The sequence below is a fragment of the Salmo trutta genome, chromosome 22, assembly GCF_901001165.1.
Source record: "Salmo trutta chromosome 22, fSalTru1.1, whole genome shotgun sequence".
NCBI lineage: Eukaryota > Metazoa > Chordata > Actinopteri > Salmoniformes > Salmonidae > Salmo > Salmo trutta.
Window position 1 is genome coordinate 18,192,862 of NC_042978.1, and position 18,849 is coordinate 18,211,710.

At 44.8% G+C, this 18,849-nt stretch overlaps 1 protein-coding gene and 1 non-coding gene across 2 annotated transcripts in view; both read left to right on the forward strand.

Annotated features, from left to right (window-relative positions):
• Positions 1-18,849, forward strand: part of LOC115158271 (C3 and PZP-like alpha-2-macroglobulin domain-containing protein 8) — a 45,754-nt gene that overhangs the window by 19,503 nt on the left and 7,402 nt on the right. The window contains exons 25-39 of the mRNA XM_029707020.1: positions 561-786; positions 1,090-1,266; positions 2,270-2,351; positions 8,690-8,846; positions 9,028-9,102; positions 10,586-10,751; positions 10,903-10,989; positions 11,119-11,255; positions 11,508-11,663; positions 12,306-12,368; positions 15,013-15,266; positions 15,385-15,472; positions 17,948-18,022; positions 18,132-18,237; positions 18,480-18,590. Of these exons, the coding sequence (XP_029562880.1) occupies positions 561-786; positions 1,090-1,266; positions 2,270-2,351; positions 8,690-8,846; positions 9,028-9,102; positions 10,586-10,751; positions 10,903-10,989; positions 11,119-11,255; positions 11,508-11,663; positions 12,306-12,368; positions 15,013-15,266; positions 15,385-15,472; positions 17,948-18,022; positions 18,132-18,237; positions 18,480-18,590 (1,960 nt within the window). The remainder of the gene's footprint in view (positions 1-560; positions 787-1,089; positions 1,267-2,269; positions 2,352-8,689; positions 8,847-9,027; positions 9,103-10,585; positions 10,752-10,902; positions 10,990-11,118; positions 11,256-11,507; positions 11,664-12,305; positions 12,369-15,012; positions 15,267-15,384; positions 15,473-17,947; positions 18,023-18,131; positions 18,238-18,479; positions 18,591-18,849) is intronic.
• Positions 16,196-16,250, forward strand: LOC115159036 (U7 small nuclear RNA). Its single transcript, XR_003868831.1, has one exon. It is a non-coding gene; the product is annotated as a U7 small nuclear RNA (small nuclear RNA).

Consider the following 18,849-nt stretch of genomic DNA (forward strand, 5'->3'; position numbering starts at 1 on the left):
TGCCATCTGTTCATTTGGAACTACGGATTGAGTGGATGTAGGAAAAAGGTGATGCAGACTGCTGTTGCCAACTCTTGGAAATGTACTTTATGTGTGCCTAGGATTTGAAATGCAAAAGCAACCCAAACGACTTTTTAAGTAGTATCTTATTGGTTTCCAGTATTTTACTATTGACTTTAAGCCACAGGGGCTTCCTCTATACAGCATTAGCAAACACTTATTTCTATCATGTTATTAGATATTCATTTAATCAGGGTGAAATTCAGAACCACATTTATATCGTGTGAGGCTTTTATTTGAACCTGGCAAAAACCAAGTCACTACACATTGTTGTAACAACCATAGAATTTGAATTACAACATCCTGGTTTATCTCTCTGAGTTTGACCAGTACTCGAGGTAGAAGTTGCCCTTAAGCACAGATTTAGAATCAGATACCTTACCCTCAATCCTAATCATTAGGTCAATGAAAGACACCTGACCCTGCATCAGTGATTAGGGACAACTTCACTCTTTCACTCCAGTCAAAAACCTCAAATCTCTCAAATTGATCTCTGATAGGTCGGACATGGTTTGCAGCCATCCAATGAGTCGGTGATCCTACAGTGGTCTGGCCACCTCCCTGGCCAGGTGCGTCACATAGGTTTCTCCACGGGCTGGGGCTCGGTGGGTGAGTTTAAGATCTGGAGGAAGGAGGACTCTGATGAGAACCACAACGAGGCCTTCACCCTGGGTGTCCCTCACAATGTGGTGCCTGGCTCTGAGACCGCCACTGCCTCCATGATAGGTGAGGAGGGACACCATTTATTTGTCATCCTTCTCAAAGACCTATCATTTCCATTATCTGAATGTCTACTTCTCCTCCTCCTATTCACTTTGACATACCTTGTCCATGTGGTTAATTAGAGTTGGAATGAATCATTTCTCTCTGAATGAAGTTTGATGAAACAGTTGTAACCTAGCATTTGTAATACTGTTGACCCTGCAGCTGTGTTGTAGAAGATATGTTATCTTAATGAAACTAACTTTATGTGAGGCAGTGTAGCAGTGTTGCTGAACAGTTTCTGTATTGTGTTTTGTGATGTGTCAGGGGACGTGATGGGCCCCACCCTCAACAACCTGGACAAGCTGCTGCGGCTGCCCTTCGGCTGTGGGGAGCAGAACATGATCCACTTCGCCCCCAATGTTTTTGTCCTCAAGTACCTGCAGAAGACCAGACAGCTCAGCCCTGAGGTGGAGGCTGAGGCCACAGACTACTTGCTGCAAGGTAACCACCGGAGAGATCAAGTAGTTCAAGGGCTTTGAGACCTAGGGCCAAATCCTACATTGAGAACCTTGAGATATTCCCGTTGGGTGATGTCAGTTACCCCTGTGAAGATCATCTTATAAAGTCAATGCATTTACTGTCCACTTAGTTCTAAAACAGTGTTTCTCTGATATTCACCAAGGGCCCATATTCACAAAACTTTCTTAAGAAGAAATTTCTTCTTAACTGCCATTTTTTCCTTAACTATAGACTTAAGAGTTAAGGCACTTAAAAGTTTATATTCCTCAAAAGGTTATTGGAAATGTTATTGCGCTATTTCTTATGTTTCGTCTCCTTAAGCAAAAAGTTAAGAAGTCATTAGATTCTTGAAAATAAAGTTATTGGAAATGTTGTAGTCCTGTGTAGCTCAGTTGGTAGAGCATGGTGTTTGCAACACCAGGGTTGTGGGTTCGATTCCCACGGGGGACCAGTACGGAGAAAAAATGTATGAAATGTATGCATTCACTACTGTAAGTTGCTCTGGATAAGAGCGTCTGCTAAATGCCTAAAATGTAATGTAAAATGTTGTTAATTCCAAGATAGCTAAACTCAGGGCAGTGAGAAAAAAAGCTCATGAAAGCAACTGAACATGTTTTATTCACTCAGACTTCCTCTGAAAGTTTCAGTGTTGATTATTTTAAACCCAAGAACATGTTTTAGAACAGTAATCTCAGAAAGAAATATGCTAACATGATAGCTAGCAAAAATGGGTGCTTAGCAACAAACATCTTAAGAAAATTTGTAAGAAGATGTTTGAGAAGTTCTTAAGAAAATCATTACATCTTAAGATATTGTTGAGGAATTGCACTTACAAACTATCTTATGAACTTTTTTTTCTCTTAAGAATCTTACGTTTTTGCGTAGGAAGTGTTTTGTGAATCTGGACACTGGTTTGGATAGCAGTATTAATGAAAAAGTACTTTAGCATCAACCCACTAATTCCCTCTCCCCTGTACTATCCCAGGATACCAGAGACAGTTGACCTATAAGCGCCAGGATGGATCCTACAGTGCCTTTGGAGAGAGGGACTCCTCTGGAAGCATGTGGTCAGTCATCTACTCTTTCCTTTGGTTTACATCCCTCAGTAAGTCCTCTACTCTTTCCTTAGGTTTACACCCCTCAGTAAGTCCTCTACTCTTTCCTTAGGTTTACATCCCTCAGTAAGTCCTCTACTCTTCACTTAGGTTTACATCCCTCAGTAAGTCCTCTACTCTTTCCTTAGGTTTACACCCCTCAGTAAGTCCTCTACTCTTTCCTTAGGTTTACACCCCTCAGTAAGTCCTCTACTCTTTCCTTAGGTTTACACCCCTCAGTAAGTCCTCTACTCTTTCCTTAGGTTTACACCCCTCAGTAAGTCCTCTACTCTTTCCTTAGGTTTACATCCCTCAGTAAGTCCTCTATTCTTTCCTTAGGTTTACATCCCTCAGTAAGTCCTCTATTTTTTCCTTAGGTTTACACCCCTCAGTAAGTCCTCTACTCTTTCCTTAGGTTTACATCCCTCAGTAAGTCCTCTACTCTTTCCTTAGGTTTACATCCCTCAGTAAGTCCTCTACTCTTTCCTTAGGTTTACATCCCTCAGTAAGTCCTCTACTCTTTCCTTAGGTTTACATCCCTCAGTAAGTCCTCTACTCTTTCCTTAGGTTTACACCCCTCAGTAAGTCCTCTACTCTTTCCTTAGGTTTACATCCCTCAGTAAGTCCTCTACTCTTTCCTTAGGTTTACATCCCTCAGTAAGTCCTCTACTCTTCCCTTAGGTTTACACCCCTCAGTAAGTCCTCTACTCTTTCCTTAGGTTTACATCCCTCAGTAAGTCCTTTACTTTTCACTTAGGTTTACATCCCTCAGTAAGTCCTTTACTTTTCACTTAGGTTTACATCCCTCAGTAAGTCCTCTACTCTTTCCTTAGGTTTACATCCCTCAGTAAGTCCTCTACTCTTCCCTTAGGTTTACATCCCTCAGTAAGTCCTCTACTCTTTCCTTAGGTTTACATCCCTCAGTAAGTCCTCTACTCTTTCCTTAGGTTTACATCCCTCAGTAAGTCCTCTACTCTTTCCTTAGGTTTACATCCCTCAATAAGTCCTCTACTCTTTCCTTAGGTTTACATCCCTCAGTAAGTCCTCTACTCTTTCCTTAGGTTAACATCCCTCAGTAAGTCCTCTACTCTTTCCTTAGGTTTACACCCCTCAGTAAGTCCTCTACTCTTTCCTTAGGTTTACACCCCTCAGTAAGTCCTCTACTCTTTCCTTAGGTTTACATCCCTCAGTAAGTCCTCTACTCTTTCCTTAGGTTTACATCCCTCAGTAAGTCCTCTACTCTTTCCTTAGGTTTACACCCCTCAGTAAGTCCTCTACTCTTCCCTTAGGTTTACATCCCTCAGTAAGTCCTCTACTCTTTCCTTAGGTTTACATCCCTCAGTAAGTCCTCTACTCTTTCCTTAGGTTTACATCCCTCAGTAAGTCCTCTACTCTTCCCTTAGGTTTACATCCCTCAGTAAGTCCTCTACTCTTTCCTTAGGTTTACATCCCTCAGTAAGTCCTCTACTCTTTCCTTAGGTTTACACCCCTCAGTAAGTCCTCTACTCTTTCCTTAGGTTTACATCCCTCAGTAAGTCCTCTACTCTTTCCTTAGGTTTACATCCCTCAGTAAGTCCTCTACTCTTTCCTTAGGTTTACATCCCTCAGTAAGTCATCTACTCTTTCCTTAGGTTTACATCCCTCAGTAAGTCCTCTACTCTTTCCTTAGGTTTACATCCCTCAGTAAGTCCTCTACTCTTCCCTTAGGTTTACATCCCTCAGTAAGTCCTCTACTCTTTCCTTAGGTTTACATCCCTCAGTAAGTCCTCTACTCTTTCCTTAGGTTTACATCCCTCAGTAAGTCCTCTACTCTTTCCTTAGGTTTACATCCCTCAGTAAGTCCTCTACTCTTTCCTTAGGTTTACACCCCTCAGTAAGTCCTCTACTCTTTCCTTAGGTTTACATCCTGCACGTCAGTTCACTCCCGATGGTACATAGTTTAAAACTGCATACCGCTCCTCCACTTACCCTGACCTGAAGTGGATTATTGGCAGAAACAATGGGAGCTCTTATCAGTAACATTGTATACGCATGTTCAACATTCATACCCTCATATTCCTGTGTTTAAATCGGTCTGAGTTATGCTCGCTGAGTGTTTATTTAATGTTTACACATCCCTGGAGGCAGGCAGGCGGCCACGACCATGTCATAATATTTGGAATAGTGAATACGGAGCGAATGAGAGGCTCCAATGTTCTGCTTGCATATTCGAAGCCACTTGCATACCTTCAGGGTGATTTATTAGTTGATGTGGGTATTATGATATTTAATAGAGCTCAGACTGTGAAACAGTAGGTTAAATAAACCCAGGAGAATCATACACAAACTTCTAATTGGTTCCCAAGGCAGCCGTGGGGCTCCAGTAAGCTATTTGCTGTTAAAGAGGGTTAATGCATATGGAACAGAATAGCCTCTGGTTGGCCCAGCGGCGAAGTAGGACCTCTGTATGTAGGCTACACTGACTACCCCCCCCCCCCCCCCCAATCTCCTCCTCAGACCCTTACTACCACTGGAAACACAGGAGCTTGCTAGGCTCTAGGCCACTTAACGAAAAAAGCATTTTGACTTTCGACATGCCCTAGAAACTGGAACTAGGGCATGTCTTGTCCAAAACAATTGAATCACTGCTCTGGTGTAATTGGTAATATCATTCAACTTTTCCATGAAAACCCTTGAAACCTCCATATGCGGGAAGAGGATATTAAGAAGATATGAAGTGTAACGGTCATAATAGTGTAAGCGTCGGTTTTGGAGCCACGGGCCACATGGCAGGACACAGATGTTGAACCTTATGTAAACCTGTAGCAACAAACACTTTATTAATCCATCAGCTTGGTGTTTATATGTCAGAACAACCCACCTTTTGTTTGGCCTCCAGAGTTAGTCATTCGTTCAGGTCATTTATGGGCAGGTAAACAGCGTTCTTAATGCAGTGTTAATGTATTCCAGTTGTAAATTGTATCTAAGCGGAAATTGCAGGGCCTAATGAAAAGATTGTACATAATGACACAGGCAGTAATGTCTCCATAGGCTAATGCTGGGTCTGGGTGATGCCAAGGCACTTAGCCCTGCTCTACTCTTCTCTACTCTGCTCTACTCTACTCTACTCTACTCTACTCTACTCTACTCTACTCTACTCTACTCTACTCTACTCTACTCTGGTCTACTCTTCTCTACTCTGCTCTACTCTACTCTACTCTACTCTACTCTACTCTACTCTACTGTTCTCTATTCTACTCTACTCTGCTCTACTCTACTCTGGTATACTCTACTCTCCTCTACTCTGCTCTACTCTACCCTGCTCTACTCTGCTCTACTCTACCCTGCTCTACACTGCTCTACTCTGGTCTACTCTACTCTGGTCTATTCTACTCTACTCTTCTCTACTCTGCTCTACTCTACTCTGGTCTACTCTGCTCTACTCTGCTCTACTCTACTCTGGTCTACTCTACTCTGCTCTACTCTGCTCTACTCTGGTCTACTCTACTCTGCTCTACTCTACTCTGGTCTACTCTACTCTACTCTGGTCTACTCTGCTCTTCTCTGCTCTACTCTACTCTGGTCTACTCTACTCTGCTCTACTCTACTCTGCCCTGCTCTACACTGCTCTACTCTGGTCTACTCTACTCTGCTCTACTCTACTCTACTCTACTCTACTCTACTCTGCTCTACTCTGGTCTACTCTACTCTGCTCTACTCTGGTCTACTTTACTCTACTCTACTCTGCTCTACTCTACTCAGCTCTGGTCTACTCTACTCTGCTCTGCTCTACACTGCTCTACTCTAATTTGCTCTGCTCTGGTCTCTGTATCTGTTCCTGAGTGTTGAACAGTCTCTGTGGGTTGAACAGGACCTCGGGGCACAGAGCTGAGGATGAGGAGGGGCTGGTTCTCATCACTAACCCCTGCTTGCCTCTCAGGCAGATGCAGATACCACTGGTGTGTGTGTGTTTAGGGGGGGTGGTGTTGGGATATATCAACATATCTTTGCGGGATTGGAGGTGGGGGTGTTGTGGTGGGGCCTGGAGCGGACGTGGCAGCCCCTCTTCCGGCATCGCTTACATACCTGTCTCCGTCTGGATCCAATGAGAGCCACATGCTGCTGTAATCTGCAGAACCCCCACCATCACCACCCTCCACCCCCTCAAACCCCGTAGCCTACTTAATACCCTGGCCTGGGGTAAATATGCAGCCCGATGGAGGGCTCCACAGCTCCACACTGTGGGTCTGTTATTGGTAGTCACTCTAGATATCCGCGTTGCCTCCCACAATTTTCAAATGCTCCTAGGGTCTGGTTTTCAGGACTATGTTAGTGGCGCCTGATTAGATACACAGGGGACGTGTTGAGGCTGGCAAGGCATTTCCCTGTGAATGAGATTGATCTGGCAGTGGGGCTAGAGTGGATTGGATAGCGGAGATGGAGAGAACTGATCTACAGTGTTGTTAAACTATCTATTTCCACTCCAATGCCAAACATTGGGTGATTATAGCAGGAATTTGATGCTTTTATCAAGCCAGATCTTAGATAACTGGGTGCTGAATTGATAGATGTTTACATGTTGAAATGGAGAATGGTTGTTATTGTTCTGTGCTTGGATGTGGTAACCCTTTCTCTCCCCTCTCACACACACTGCCATGGAAGCCCTGGTGTGTGTGTGTCCATGTGGTTTTACCACAAACAGAGCACTCTGTCATTCATTCAAACTAAAACTGACTGCAGTAAGAACTGTGTGAGAACCAGGGTCATCTGCTGCCTTTGAAGACTTTAAGGAACTTTAACTATCATTTTGACTATGAGAAACTATAATTTTGACTGTCTTTACTTTGAAGATAAAAAATCTTCTGTTTTGGACTTCTATAGAAAACCTCTGTCTATTTGGACTTCATATGACTGACGTTTTACAACTGCTACTCAAACAATAAATATGTTTATAAAACCTGCATCAAAATGACCAGTAGCCAGGGAATTTATCATGTTGTGGAGTTGTTAACATGGGCCGTATTTGTCAGTAAGTCTCGGTCGTTCCTGTAGGCAGTTATAAAAACCTTGGTTTCAACTTGCATTGACGTTGCAGGATCCAGATCCAGTGTGCTGTTCTGAATGACCTCTGTGTGCTATCCAGAAAAACATGTCAACAACCTCCCCAAACTGCAATACAAGGGGAGTGGAAGCCCGGAGGGAGGGACTTCAGCGGGCCAGAGTGGAGGAAGCAGCCCTGTCTCTGTCGTTTCCTCACACACTAAATCATCTATACGCTACCCAGCACCTCTCCCTGGGGCCTGGCAGTTAAAGCCGGTGACACAATATTACTTAACATTATAAAAATTCCTGCCGGCTTAAGACTCCATCCCTGCTGGCTCTCTGGGGAGACATAGCTTCCAGGGCCCAGCAAGGGAAGATTTAGTACCGTGGTTTATGGGAGAGCGTTTTTTCTTACTCTCTTGGTTTGTTCCTTCAGTTACAGCCCAAATGTATGTTTGGGGGGAAAACACACATGGTTTATTTATTTATTTCACCTTTTTATGGTAAGCAGCTTGCCTCATCACTTGGTTGCTCTGGGGAGGATGCTGTAATGGAATGCCAGTCTGTAATTGAAGAGCATTGGCCGTTGTGTGCAGGGGTTACTGAAGGGCAGTTGTTTATGTATGACCGTGTGTTTATTAGCCTAGCCAGGTCCCTCAGTCACCACTGGGCCTCTCTGTGGGTCTTGAGTTCTTCTCTGTGATTCCCGCTGAGATTCCAGTTCAGAAACTACAGGTCACACACTGTTGCTGGAGATTAGGAATGCCAACCCTGGCGATGGCTGTTTGTATAAGTTCAGAATGCTTATGGGATATTCCGGCATGCAGAAACATACTTGATTTTGTTTTGTGAAATTCCTTGTTCTTGAGACGGAACAGCTGCTGTATCCTGTGGTGGCAATATGCGCTTTTCCCACTCCTCCTCCATCTTCCCCTCTTTCATCTTCATCTGCTCTCCCTCCAACCCCCTCTCTGTCAGTTAGTCTGTTTTTGCCTGACAGGATTTTGATGTAGTTTGATCTTCTCAGCATGACGTGCTGTGTAGTTTGGCATGTATCAGCTGCCATCTCACTCATCCCTGTTGCTGTTGAGAGATTTAAAAGGTGTGACTGGTTAGGGAATATTTCACCCCATTCAAATGGTTTATGTGAACTCCGATATGAAGTTTGCTAAGTATTTTGGAAAGATATGTCAGCACATGCTTGAAAGAGACCCAATCCCTCTCTCTCGCTCTCTCTCTATTTCTCTCTCGCTGTCTCTGTCTCTTCCCTCTTCCTCTCTCCTCTGCAGGCTGACAGCGTTTGTGTTGAAATCCTTTGCTCAGTCTCGTGGGTTCATCTTCATTGACCCAGAGGAGCTGCAAGCTGCCAAGGCCTGGCTCATCAACCACCAGAGAGAGGAGGGCTCTTTCCCCGCCATGGGACGCATCCTCAACAAAGACTTGCAGGTGTGTGTGTGTGTGTGTGTGTGTGTGTGTGTGTGTGTGTGTGTGTGTGTGTGTGTGTGTGTGTGTGTGTGTGTGTGTGTGTGTGTGTGTGTGTGTGTGTGTGCGTGCGTGCGTGCCTGCGTGCGTGCCTGCGTGCGTGTTTTCATAAGCACCATTAACCAGTGTTATTCTCCATCTAAAGGGAGGAATCCATGGAAAGATCTCGTTGACGGCATACGTGGTTGCAGCCCTCCTGGAGACAGGAATAACTTCAGAGGTAAGAGGATCAGTGGGGGGACCATGACCTCTCCCATTAAACACCCTCACCTCCCAAACAGTATTATTTAGCACAGCATTCCTCAAGGGGCGACTCTTAACCTGACGTTCATATGTTAGTGTAAATTGGACTTTCAATTCAACTTTCAGGCTCAGACCTAATACCAGACTTTTGTAAATACAGCTCTCTCTCTCACCCAGATATAGGTTGTGTGTGTGTGTGTGTGTGTGTGTGTGTGTGTGTGTGTGTTTGTGTTTGTGTGTGTGTGTGTGTGTGTGTGTGTGTGTGTGTGTGTGTGTGTGTGTGTGTGTGTGTGTGTGTGTGTGTGTGTGTGTGTGTGTGTGTGTGCACGTGCGTGTGACTGTGTGTGCCGGTACATTCCCATCAGTTGGAAATATGGATGTCCTGGCACAGAGCCAATTCATTTTTGTTATGCTCCAGTGGCTGTAATTTAATATCTAATCCCTGGCTGACTGCTTCAAGAGATTTATGAGGAGGACATGCAGAGACAAGGATGCCTGTGAAAGGTAGTACACCCCGGCCACATTCCTGTCACCTCGCCATGCTCTTACCCTGGTGCTGAACCCTTGACGACGTGCTCACTGACCTGTTGAACTCTCTCCAGTGTGCATTGAAGCAACCCAAAGGCCACACTGGCAGTTTGATCACCGTCATGATCGCTCTAGTAAAAAGAGATCTTTGGCTATTGAAAGGTAGCAGTGTCCTTATTTTAGGGCCAAGTGTGGAATGCTCTTTATCTGCCAAAGTCATTGTTGCAGAAGAATGTTGCTGTTTATGTGTACAGTGACCGAGTCCATGTAATGTTTATGCTTTGTCCTTCATTGAGTGTGTTGCCAATACCAATGTTAAAATCCAGATTGTTATTGTGTCAGCTCTCTGTTCATTCAGGCACAGCTCTTCGCAAAGTATTCACAAGGTAGTTCTTCCCTCTAGTTCCCCTTCCATCCATTTCCCTCCTCCTTCACCAAACCCCCTCCTCTTCCAGTCTTCCTATCCTTCCCTATCTATCCTGAAGGGCTCTCCGGAGAATCAGGCCTCTAAAACTGATACCAACTGAAAAGGGATACTTGACATCAAAGCAAAACTCCTTCTTCCTTCCAAATTCAGTTAATTAAAAGGTAACTCGGCAGATTAAAGTGAGTGGCTGTTGAGGTCTCTCATTTGCGCACATCTGGAAAAGCTCCTGACTTTAATGGCAAAGTCGATGTTTATTTGCCTTTTGATAAGCAGCACATCTGAGTTGGGGAGCATGAGTTGGAACAGGACTGATCTTGAACACTCAGCAAAGATCAAATATGCCGGACTTAAGTGAAAGATGAATACGGAGGGATGGAGGGAGTTGTGGAGAGAGGTGTATCCATCACTCATACGAAGGTTTGGTCTCTGTGCACACATATGTGTGACCTGTGTTAGCGCACCTGTGTTTATGTCTATTTAAATAAATATGTGTACTCTTCCCCAGGAGGAGAAGACTGCTGTGGCCAAGGCGAAGGGTTTCCTGGAGAGTAACACATACACAGCTGATGACCCATACACCACAGCCCTGTCTGCCTACGCCCTGGCCCTGTTACGAAGCCCCTACGCTTCCCTTGCCCTCCGACGCCTCAACCACATGGCCATCACACAAGGTACTCAGCTGTTAGGAAGCTTGGTTGCCTACCAATTCGTATGAAACACTAAGCTGACATGACTAACCCACTGTTCTCCCTCATACTGTTTCATACACTTTCGTCTCTCTCCATTTCCTTCTTTCTGTTACTTCTCTCCTCTTTCAATCAGACGGCTTCACCCACTGGAGTCTGACTGGCAGCACGGTGACAGATGAGGCCACCTTCATGGGCTTTAGTGATGGTCTTTCTCAGTCAGGTAGACACACACTGTCAGGCCACAGCCTGACTGTCCTCTATGACGGATGATTCTGTTCTCAGATTGGGACTTTTAGTGTTAGTGTGGCTGTCTAGTGTTTGTACGCTAATAGTCTCCTCCGTGTCCCAGTGGTGTCAGCGGAGGTGGAGATGACAGCATATGGCCTGCTGACCTACGCCCTGCTGGGTGACGTGGCCTCCGCCCTGCCTGTGGTCAAGTGGCTCTCCCAGCAGAGGAACGCCCTCGGGGGCTTCTCCTCCACACAGGTACACCTCACAAACCCTGGAGAACCAGAGCCTCTCAGTCTCTTAAGTCTAAAGTATTCTCCCAGATGCATCTCTCCCATATGTATTGTGTTTTTTAAGTGGCCAAATGTGGTTTTATTTGACCAGGTTTTACCAGGTTAGCCTGATAATCTCTTTTAGAAGAGAGAACTGTCTCACCAAGGTCTATTTGAAACAACTGGTCAGTCAGTGTCCAAAGCCTCCTAATAACTGTCTGTCCATCCCCTCTCCTAGGACACGTGTGTAGCTCTTCAGGCGTTGTCTGAGTACGCCATCCTGTCGTACGTGGGAGGAGTCAACCTGACCATCTCTCTGGCCTCTACCAACCTGGACTTCCAAGAGAGCTTTGAACTGCACCGCGACAACCAAAAGATGCTGCAGAGCGCCTCGGTAAGGAGTAGTGCCACGTTGCCACTAGACTCTAATGTAAGGTCAGTTATGGTTTTTCCATTAATAGTTAAGGTTAGGATTGGAGGAAGGTAATCTGATCCTAGATCTGTTTCTAAGGACATCTTCTTTCTGAGGTAAACGCTCTTTCTCAGGTAGTGAAGAGACTCCTACTGGACCAAGATACACACTACACACAGAAACTCAAGTTGCACAATTGTCCGTTTTCAATGATGAAAGGTACCTTAAATAACATCCACAATGTCAATTCATTTGAAGATGACAATAAGACTCTATCTAAGAGCAATGGAATATGTTTCCCAGTGAATGAACCAGTGAGAGTTTTCAGGCTGTTCGTCTACATTTCCTTCTCATTCCCAAGCACCTGCCAATCAGTCACAGTGAGGGAGTAGCTCAGGTGAAGGCTTGAACTTTTGTTCCCTCTGCCGGGCATGTAATTCTCTGCTGTAATTAGCTCTGTCAGTTTAATTGGGGGTAATTTAGCTGTGCTGGTTAGTGGCCAGGCTATTTGACTGCTACTGCTTGGGTCTACAGCATTAATTCACTTGATAAGTGTCTCTCTCACCCCCCCCTTCTTTCTCTCTCTCTCTCAACCCCATTTTTTTCTCCTCTCGCTCTGTCTAGATCCCCAGTATTCCCACAGGGCTGTTTGTCAGTGCTAAAGGCGAGGGCTGCTGTCTAATGCAGGTATGTTACTACTGATCTCCTCTTCTATCATTCTATCCTTCAGTCACACTGAGAATCCACCAGAGGGGAAAAGCCAGTCCATTCCCATGACTCATTGCTCTAATGCCCAAATTCCTGACTGTAAATTGGAATGATCTGGTAAAACTTAGGCAGTTGTTCAGTGGGGACTGTTCGTTCCTCAATAACACTGACCCCCTGGATAGGATGCTGTTTTGCAGTACCTTGTCACTAAAAACAAAAGGCTCTTTGAGGCCAGGGTGCATAAACAACTTCTTGGGGGGCCAGTTCCTCCTCTCTTCTTCTCTCCTCTCCTCTGCTGCATGTTTAGAAGAGTGTGTCAACCTTATCCCTCTTCACATGACAGGTGATCATTACGCTGGTCTCAAATGGGCTCTGTGGTCCTTCAGATAACACTTAACAGTTTTTGGATCCTTTAAAAAAGCACATAAAGCTTATGTGTATTACTACTGTTGTAATGCTGCATTTATATATATGTATATATCAATCAATCAAATGTATTTTATAAAGCAATTTGTCACCAAGTGCTATAGAAACCCAACCTAAAACCAAAGAGCAATGAATACAGATGCAGAAGCACAGTGGCTAAGAAACTTCCTAGAAAGGCAGGAACCTAGGAAGAAACCTAGAGAGGAACCAGGCTCCGAGGGGTGGTCAGTCCTCTTCTGGCTGTGCCAGGTGGAGATTATAAGAGTACAAGACCATTAAGGCCAAATCATTCTTCAAGACATTCAAATGCTCATAGATAACCAGCAGGGTCAAATAATTATCACAGTGGTTATAGAGGGTGCAGCAGTTCAACACTTCAGGAGTAAATATCAGTTGGTTTTCATGGCCGAGCATACAGTGCATTCGGAAAGTATTGACTTTTTCCACATTTTGTTATGTTACAGCCTTATTCTAAAATGGATTGTCTTTTTTTCCCCTTATCAATCTACACACAATACCCCATAATGCTGAAGCAAAAACAGGTTTTTAGACATTTTTGCATATTTATAAAAAATGTAAAACTGAAATATCACATTTACAGAATTCAGACCCTTTACTCAGTACTTTGTTGAAGCACCTTTGGCAGTGATTACAGCCTGCAGTCTTCTTGGGTATGATGCTACAAGCTTGGCACACCTGTATTTGGGTAGTTTCTCCCATTCTTCTCTGCAGATCCTCTAAAGCTCTGTCAGGATGGATGGGGAGCGTCTCTGCACAGCTATTTTCAGGTCTCCAGAGATGTTAGATCGGGTTCAAGTCCAGGCTCTGGCTGGGCATTCAGAGTCTTGTCCCGAAGCCACTCCTGCGTTGTCTTGTCTGTGTGCTTAGGGCCGTTGTCCTGTTGAAAGGTGAACCTTCACCCCAGTCTGAGATCCTGAACACTCTGGAGCAGGTTATCATCAAGGATCTCTCTGTACTTTGCTCCGTTCATCTTTCCCTAGATCTTGACTAGTCTCCCATTCCCTGCCACTGAAAAACATCCCCATAGCATGATGCTGCCACCACCATGCTTCACCATAGGGATGGTGCCAGGTTTCCTCCAGACGTGACGCTTGGCATTCAGGCCAATGAGTTCAATCTTGGTTTAATCAGACCAGAGAATCTTGTTTCTCGTGGTCTGAGAGTCTTTAGGTGCTTTTTGGCAAACTCCAAGCGGGCTGTCATGTGCCTTTTACTGAGGAGTGTCTTCCGTCTGGCCACTCTACCATAAAAACCTGATTGGTGGAGTGCTGCAGAGATGGTTGTCCTTCTGGAAGGTTCTCCCTTCTGCAAAGAGGAACTCTGGAGCTCTGTCAGAGTAACCATTGAGTTATTGGTCACCTACCTGACCAAGGCCCTTCTCCCCTGATTGCTCAGTTTGGCCAGGCGGCCAGCTCTAGGAAGAGTCTTGGTGGTTCCAAACTTCTTCCATTTAAGAATGATGGAGGCCACTGTGTTCTTGTGGACCTTCAATACTGCAGACATTTTTTGGTACCCTTCCCCAGATCTATTCCTCGACGCAATCCTGTCTCGGGGCTCTATGGTCAATTCCTTCGACCTCATGGCTTAGTGTTTGCTCTGGCATGCACTGTCAACTGTGGGACCTTATATAGACAGGTGTGTGCCTTTCCAAATCATGTCCTATCAATTGAATTTACCACAGGTGAACTCCAATCAAGTTGTTGAAACATCTCAAGGATGATCAATGGAAACAGGATGCACCTGAGCTCAATTTCCAGTTTTATAGCAAAGGGTCTGAATACTTATGTAAATGAGATATTTCTGTTGTTTTTAAAAATATAAATTAACTACAATTTCTCAAAACCTGTTTTCGCTTTGTCATTATGGGGTATTGTGTGCAGACAAAAAAAAATCAATTTTAGAATAAGGCTTTAACGTATCAAAATGTGGAAAAGGGAAGGGGTCTGAATACTTTCCAAATGCACTGTATACACTGAGTGTACAAAACATTAGGAACACCTTCCTAATATTGCGTTGCACCCCTTTTGCCCTCAGAACAGGCTCAATTTATTGGGAGTGGACTACAAGTTGTCAAAAGCATTCCACAGGGATGCTGACCCATGTTGACTCCAATGCTTCCAACAGTTGTGTTAAATGAACTGGATGTCCTTTGGGTGGTGGACCATTCTCTCCTCAGATTGATGTATCCTACAACGTGCCTGACCCCTTGGCCAAGCCAGCCTTCCAGCTCAAGGTGGACCTGAAAGAACCCAGGCAGGAGCGGCACCCGGCAGCACCACCCTCCCCCCGCCACCCTAGCCCTCGCTCCCGTTCCCGTGCCGACAACCGCTCAGAGCTGAGCCGCAAACGCCGGGCGGCCACCGATGATGAAGACCCCGCAGCTCACCAAGACAACCTGGACTACCGCATCACCCTGGAAGCCTGCGCCAGGTAGGGCAGAGACAGTTGGCTCAGTGCAGCAGCCTTTAGGCTAGCTAGCATTTAGTCTGGTAGTTGGCCTAGTTCTGCTAGCATTTAGCTTAGCATCTAACTTTGTTTCTCTCTTCAGGTGGCTCCACTCAGGTTCTTCCAACATGGCTGTCTTGGAGGTCCCTCTGCTCTCAGGTTTCCGTGCTGATGTGGAAAGCTTGGAGAGGGTAGGATATTAACATACACAAACACGTTACAATGTCAGACAGACAGACAGACAGACAGACAGACAGACAGACAGACAGACAGACAGACAGACAGACAGACAGACAGACAGACAGACAGACAGACAGACAGACACGACTCAAATCTGAAGGCCATTTCAGAGGAGGCGGTGTGGCGTGGTATTGATCAGGTGAAGTAGGCAAGAATTTATTTTCTTTTTCGGCTTCCTAATTCTCACTTGAAACATAGTTTTTGTGTTTAATAGGCTAAATTAAACCTTTACTCCAGAGTGATCAGTTCTTGCAACTTGTAGTCTATGATATTTCAGATTTAGATATGATTATTTATCACAAAGTAGTTTTGATGTAGTGAAGTAGTTTTTCAAAGTAACTTCTTTTTTTTTAAGGTTAGCTTTAGTGTAGCTTAACTTCTTCCACACACACACACACACACACACACACACACACACACACACACACACACACACACACAATGTAAACTCCATTACATCCCATTACTGACAAAAAAACACTGTAGTAACTACTTTTTTTTACCTATAGTAAATACTATAGTATTTATTTGTATATACCCTGCCCATTACCCTCCTCCACATCCCAATTTGTGCCACCTGTAAGTGAGAAACCTACATGCCAAGTATAGACCATGCAGTATATTGTGTTCCCTGTGGTTATAGAAACCCCAGTCCTATCTACCTACAGGTTATGGAACATTTGCTCTTTTACTATTTGTCCAGTAGGTTTCCTCAAGGAGAAAGCCCTCCACTTCTATGTCAAAGATAATAAAACCAAAACACTTTAGTAAATACTACAGTATACTACAGTCCGCACAAACACTACAGTAATTACTATACTATATACTACTATTTTATTACAGTATTTATACTATAAAAAACTGTAGATAATAATAAATACTACTATATACTACAGTAAAATCTCCAAAAACACTAAAGTGAATACTATAGTATTCCTACCATAGTATACACTTTAGTATTTTTTCATGTGAGTGTGCTGGAACTCTTGGCAGACATAGCCAGAACTGGGTCGACTGGATCTACATGTGTGTGTTTATGAAGCAGTGGGGTAATCACTATTGAGAGAGTATTTTTACTGCAGTGTTTAAGGACTGTAGTGTTGTCTGGATGAGGGCCAACTCTGGCCCAGTGTTCATTACTGTGTCTCTGGGGCTCCACAGGGAGCCAGGGCAAGGGGCACCTACCCTCTCTTGGCCTAAAACCCAGCCGCCAGGGCAGGGGGTTGCCACTGTTTATCCCAACTACCCCCCTCTGAGAGCTAGGGGAGAGGGACCCATGGCAGCCATCTTAGGGAGGGGTTAGTTGAGGTCACCTCCCCAGGCACTCATCAAATGCTTATCTCCCCCATTACTGCAGAGTTATGGGCCACAGTCTCCAGCTATCCTTTATAAAGACCTACCTACCTGGGGGGAGATATCACACACACACTAGCTCCCTGAGACTTGAGGGAGTCAGTGCTGACCTGTGTTGTTTAGTGGCTAACAAGCTAGGTTTACAGAGCCACCCCTGCTAGCCTCCCTGCCTTACGACTGCCTGACTGCCTTGACCAGCAGCATTCCTCACTTTACGAGATGGAGCCTCGCTTATGCAGTCATGTGTTGTTGTTTTCATCAATGTTACTTGGACTGATTACACAACACACTTTGGCTTATGTCTCTATGGCTCTTTTTATCAGTATAATGGGGCTGAGCTGAATGGAACAAAATACCTCACATTAACTATGCTACCTATTTTATTTTACTTTAAGTGCTAAGAGAAGGTGAATGGAATACATTTCAAGTTGTTACTATAATTATAGTTATTGTCAAACAACACAGCCAACACACAGCCTACTCACACACAAACACACACACTCTATTACTCTCTACCGAACTCTGTGTGTGTGTGTGTGTGTGTGTGTGTGTGTGTGTGTGTGTGTGTGTGTGTGTGTGTGTGTGTGTGTGTGTGTGTGTGTGTGTGTGTGTGTGTGTGTGTGTGTGTGTGTCCCAGTGGCGCCAGCTCAGGCTGAGCACCTCATAAACTTCATCTGTCCGTAGGACTGCCACCTTCTAGAGAGCCCTGTGGGAGGAATTAACACCCGTGCCCCCATGTTCCCCCCAACACCCAACCCCTTACGCTGTAAACAGCAACTCCCTCATAGACACTGAGACTGTTATTGGAAGCTGTCTCTGGCTCCCTCTCTTCAGCTTGTAAACAGACTTGACCTACCTACTGTACAACTAGGCTGAAATGCAGTCACCAGAATACTCACTTACCAATGAGACAACAAAAAAGCTTTGTATTTAACCCTTTAAACTAAAAGGCTTTGACAGTGGTTCTGAACTGTATAATAGTGTTTGTTGAAAGGGATGTTATTGAATGTTTGGTTAATTGTAGATTAGAATATGTACTGATCCCCATCCTCGCCCCTTTTCTCATCAAACAGCTGCTGATGGACAAGAGGGTTGGTCTGAAGAGGTACGAAGTGGACGGAAGGAAGGTCCTCTTCTACTTTGATGAGGTACCAGTATATCACCATTGTGATCTGTTTATAGCTGTGGTGTCCTGTACTGTGTGATCAATTCTAACTGGTTAACATTTGACCTTCTCTGTGTTTTCCCACCACACAGATCTCCAGTCAGTGTATGACGTGTGTGGCCTTCCAGGCTGTCAGGCAGTACATAGTGGGCAAGACAGCACCTGTTCCAGTCAAGGTGTACGACTACTACGAACCAGGTGTGCCTCTGATGTTATGAATATGCTCACTTTGCGAGCAGGGAAACCCTCCTCCATCTTCACAATGATTTAGTATGATTTACCGACAGCCTTCTCTCAGAGGAAATTGGAATTGAATAGTATGTGGTTTAAAATATAGAGACAGCGTTGTTTTGTGGAGAGAGAGGTGCATCCACCACTCATACAAACTTTGTGCGTGTGTGTTTCTGTCTTTCTCTCTCTCTCTCTCTCTCTCTCCACAGCGTTTGAGGCCACCCGCTTTTACAACGTGAGCGAGAGCAGTCCACTGGCCCGCGAGCTGTGTGATGGCACCACGTGCAACGAGGTGGAGAGCTCAACCAACCAGTGGATAGGTAAGAGTTACACCACCAAGTTACAACACTACTGTATTTCCATCAATGGAACTACGCCATTATATTTGTGTTAGTGCCCATGAAGCTTAGCTAAGAGAGAGAGAGTGAAAGTGTGACATGTCTCACGGGGATCCTCTGTAAACCTCCCTGTCCCTATGCTTTCTAAGAGCGTGTGTGTCGTGCCTAAATTGTTATTGGCACGGGCCGGTATTGGAAAGAGAATAAACAGAAAAGCAGGCCCACACAGGAATGCCCACTG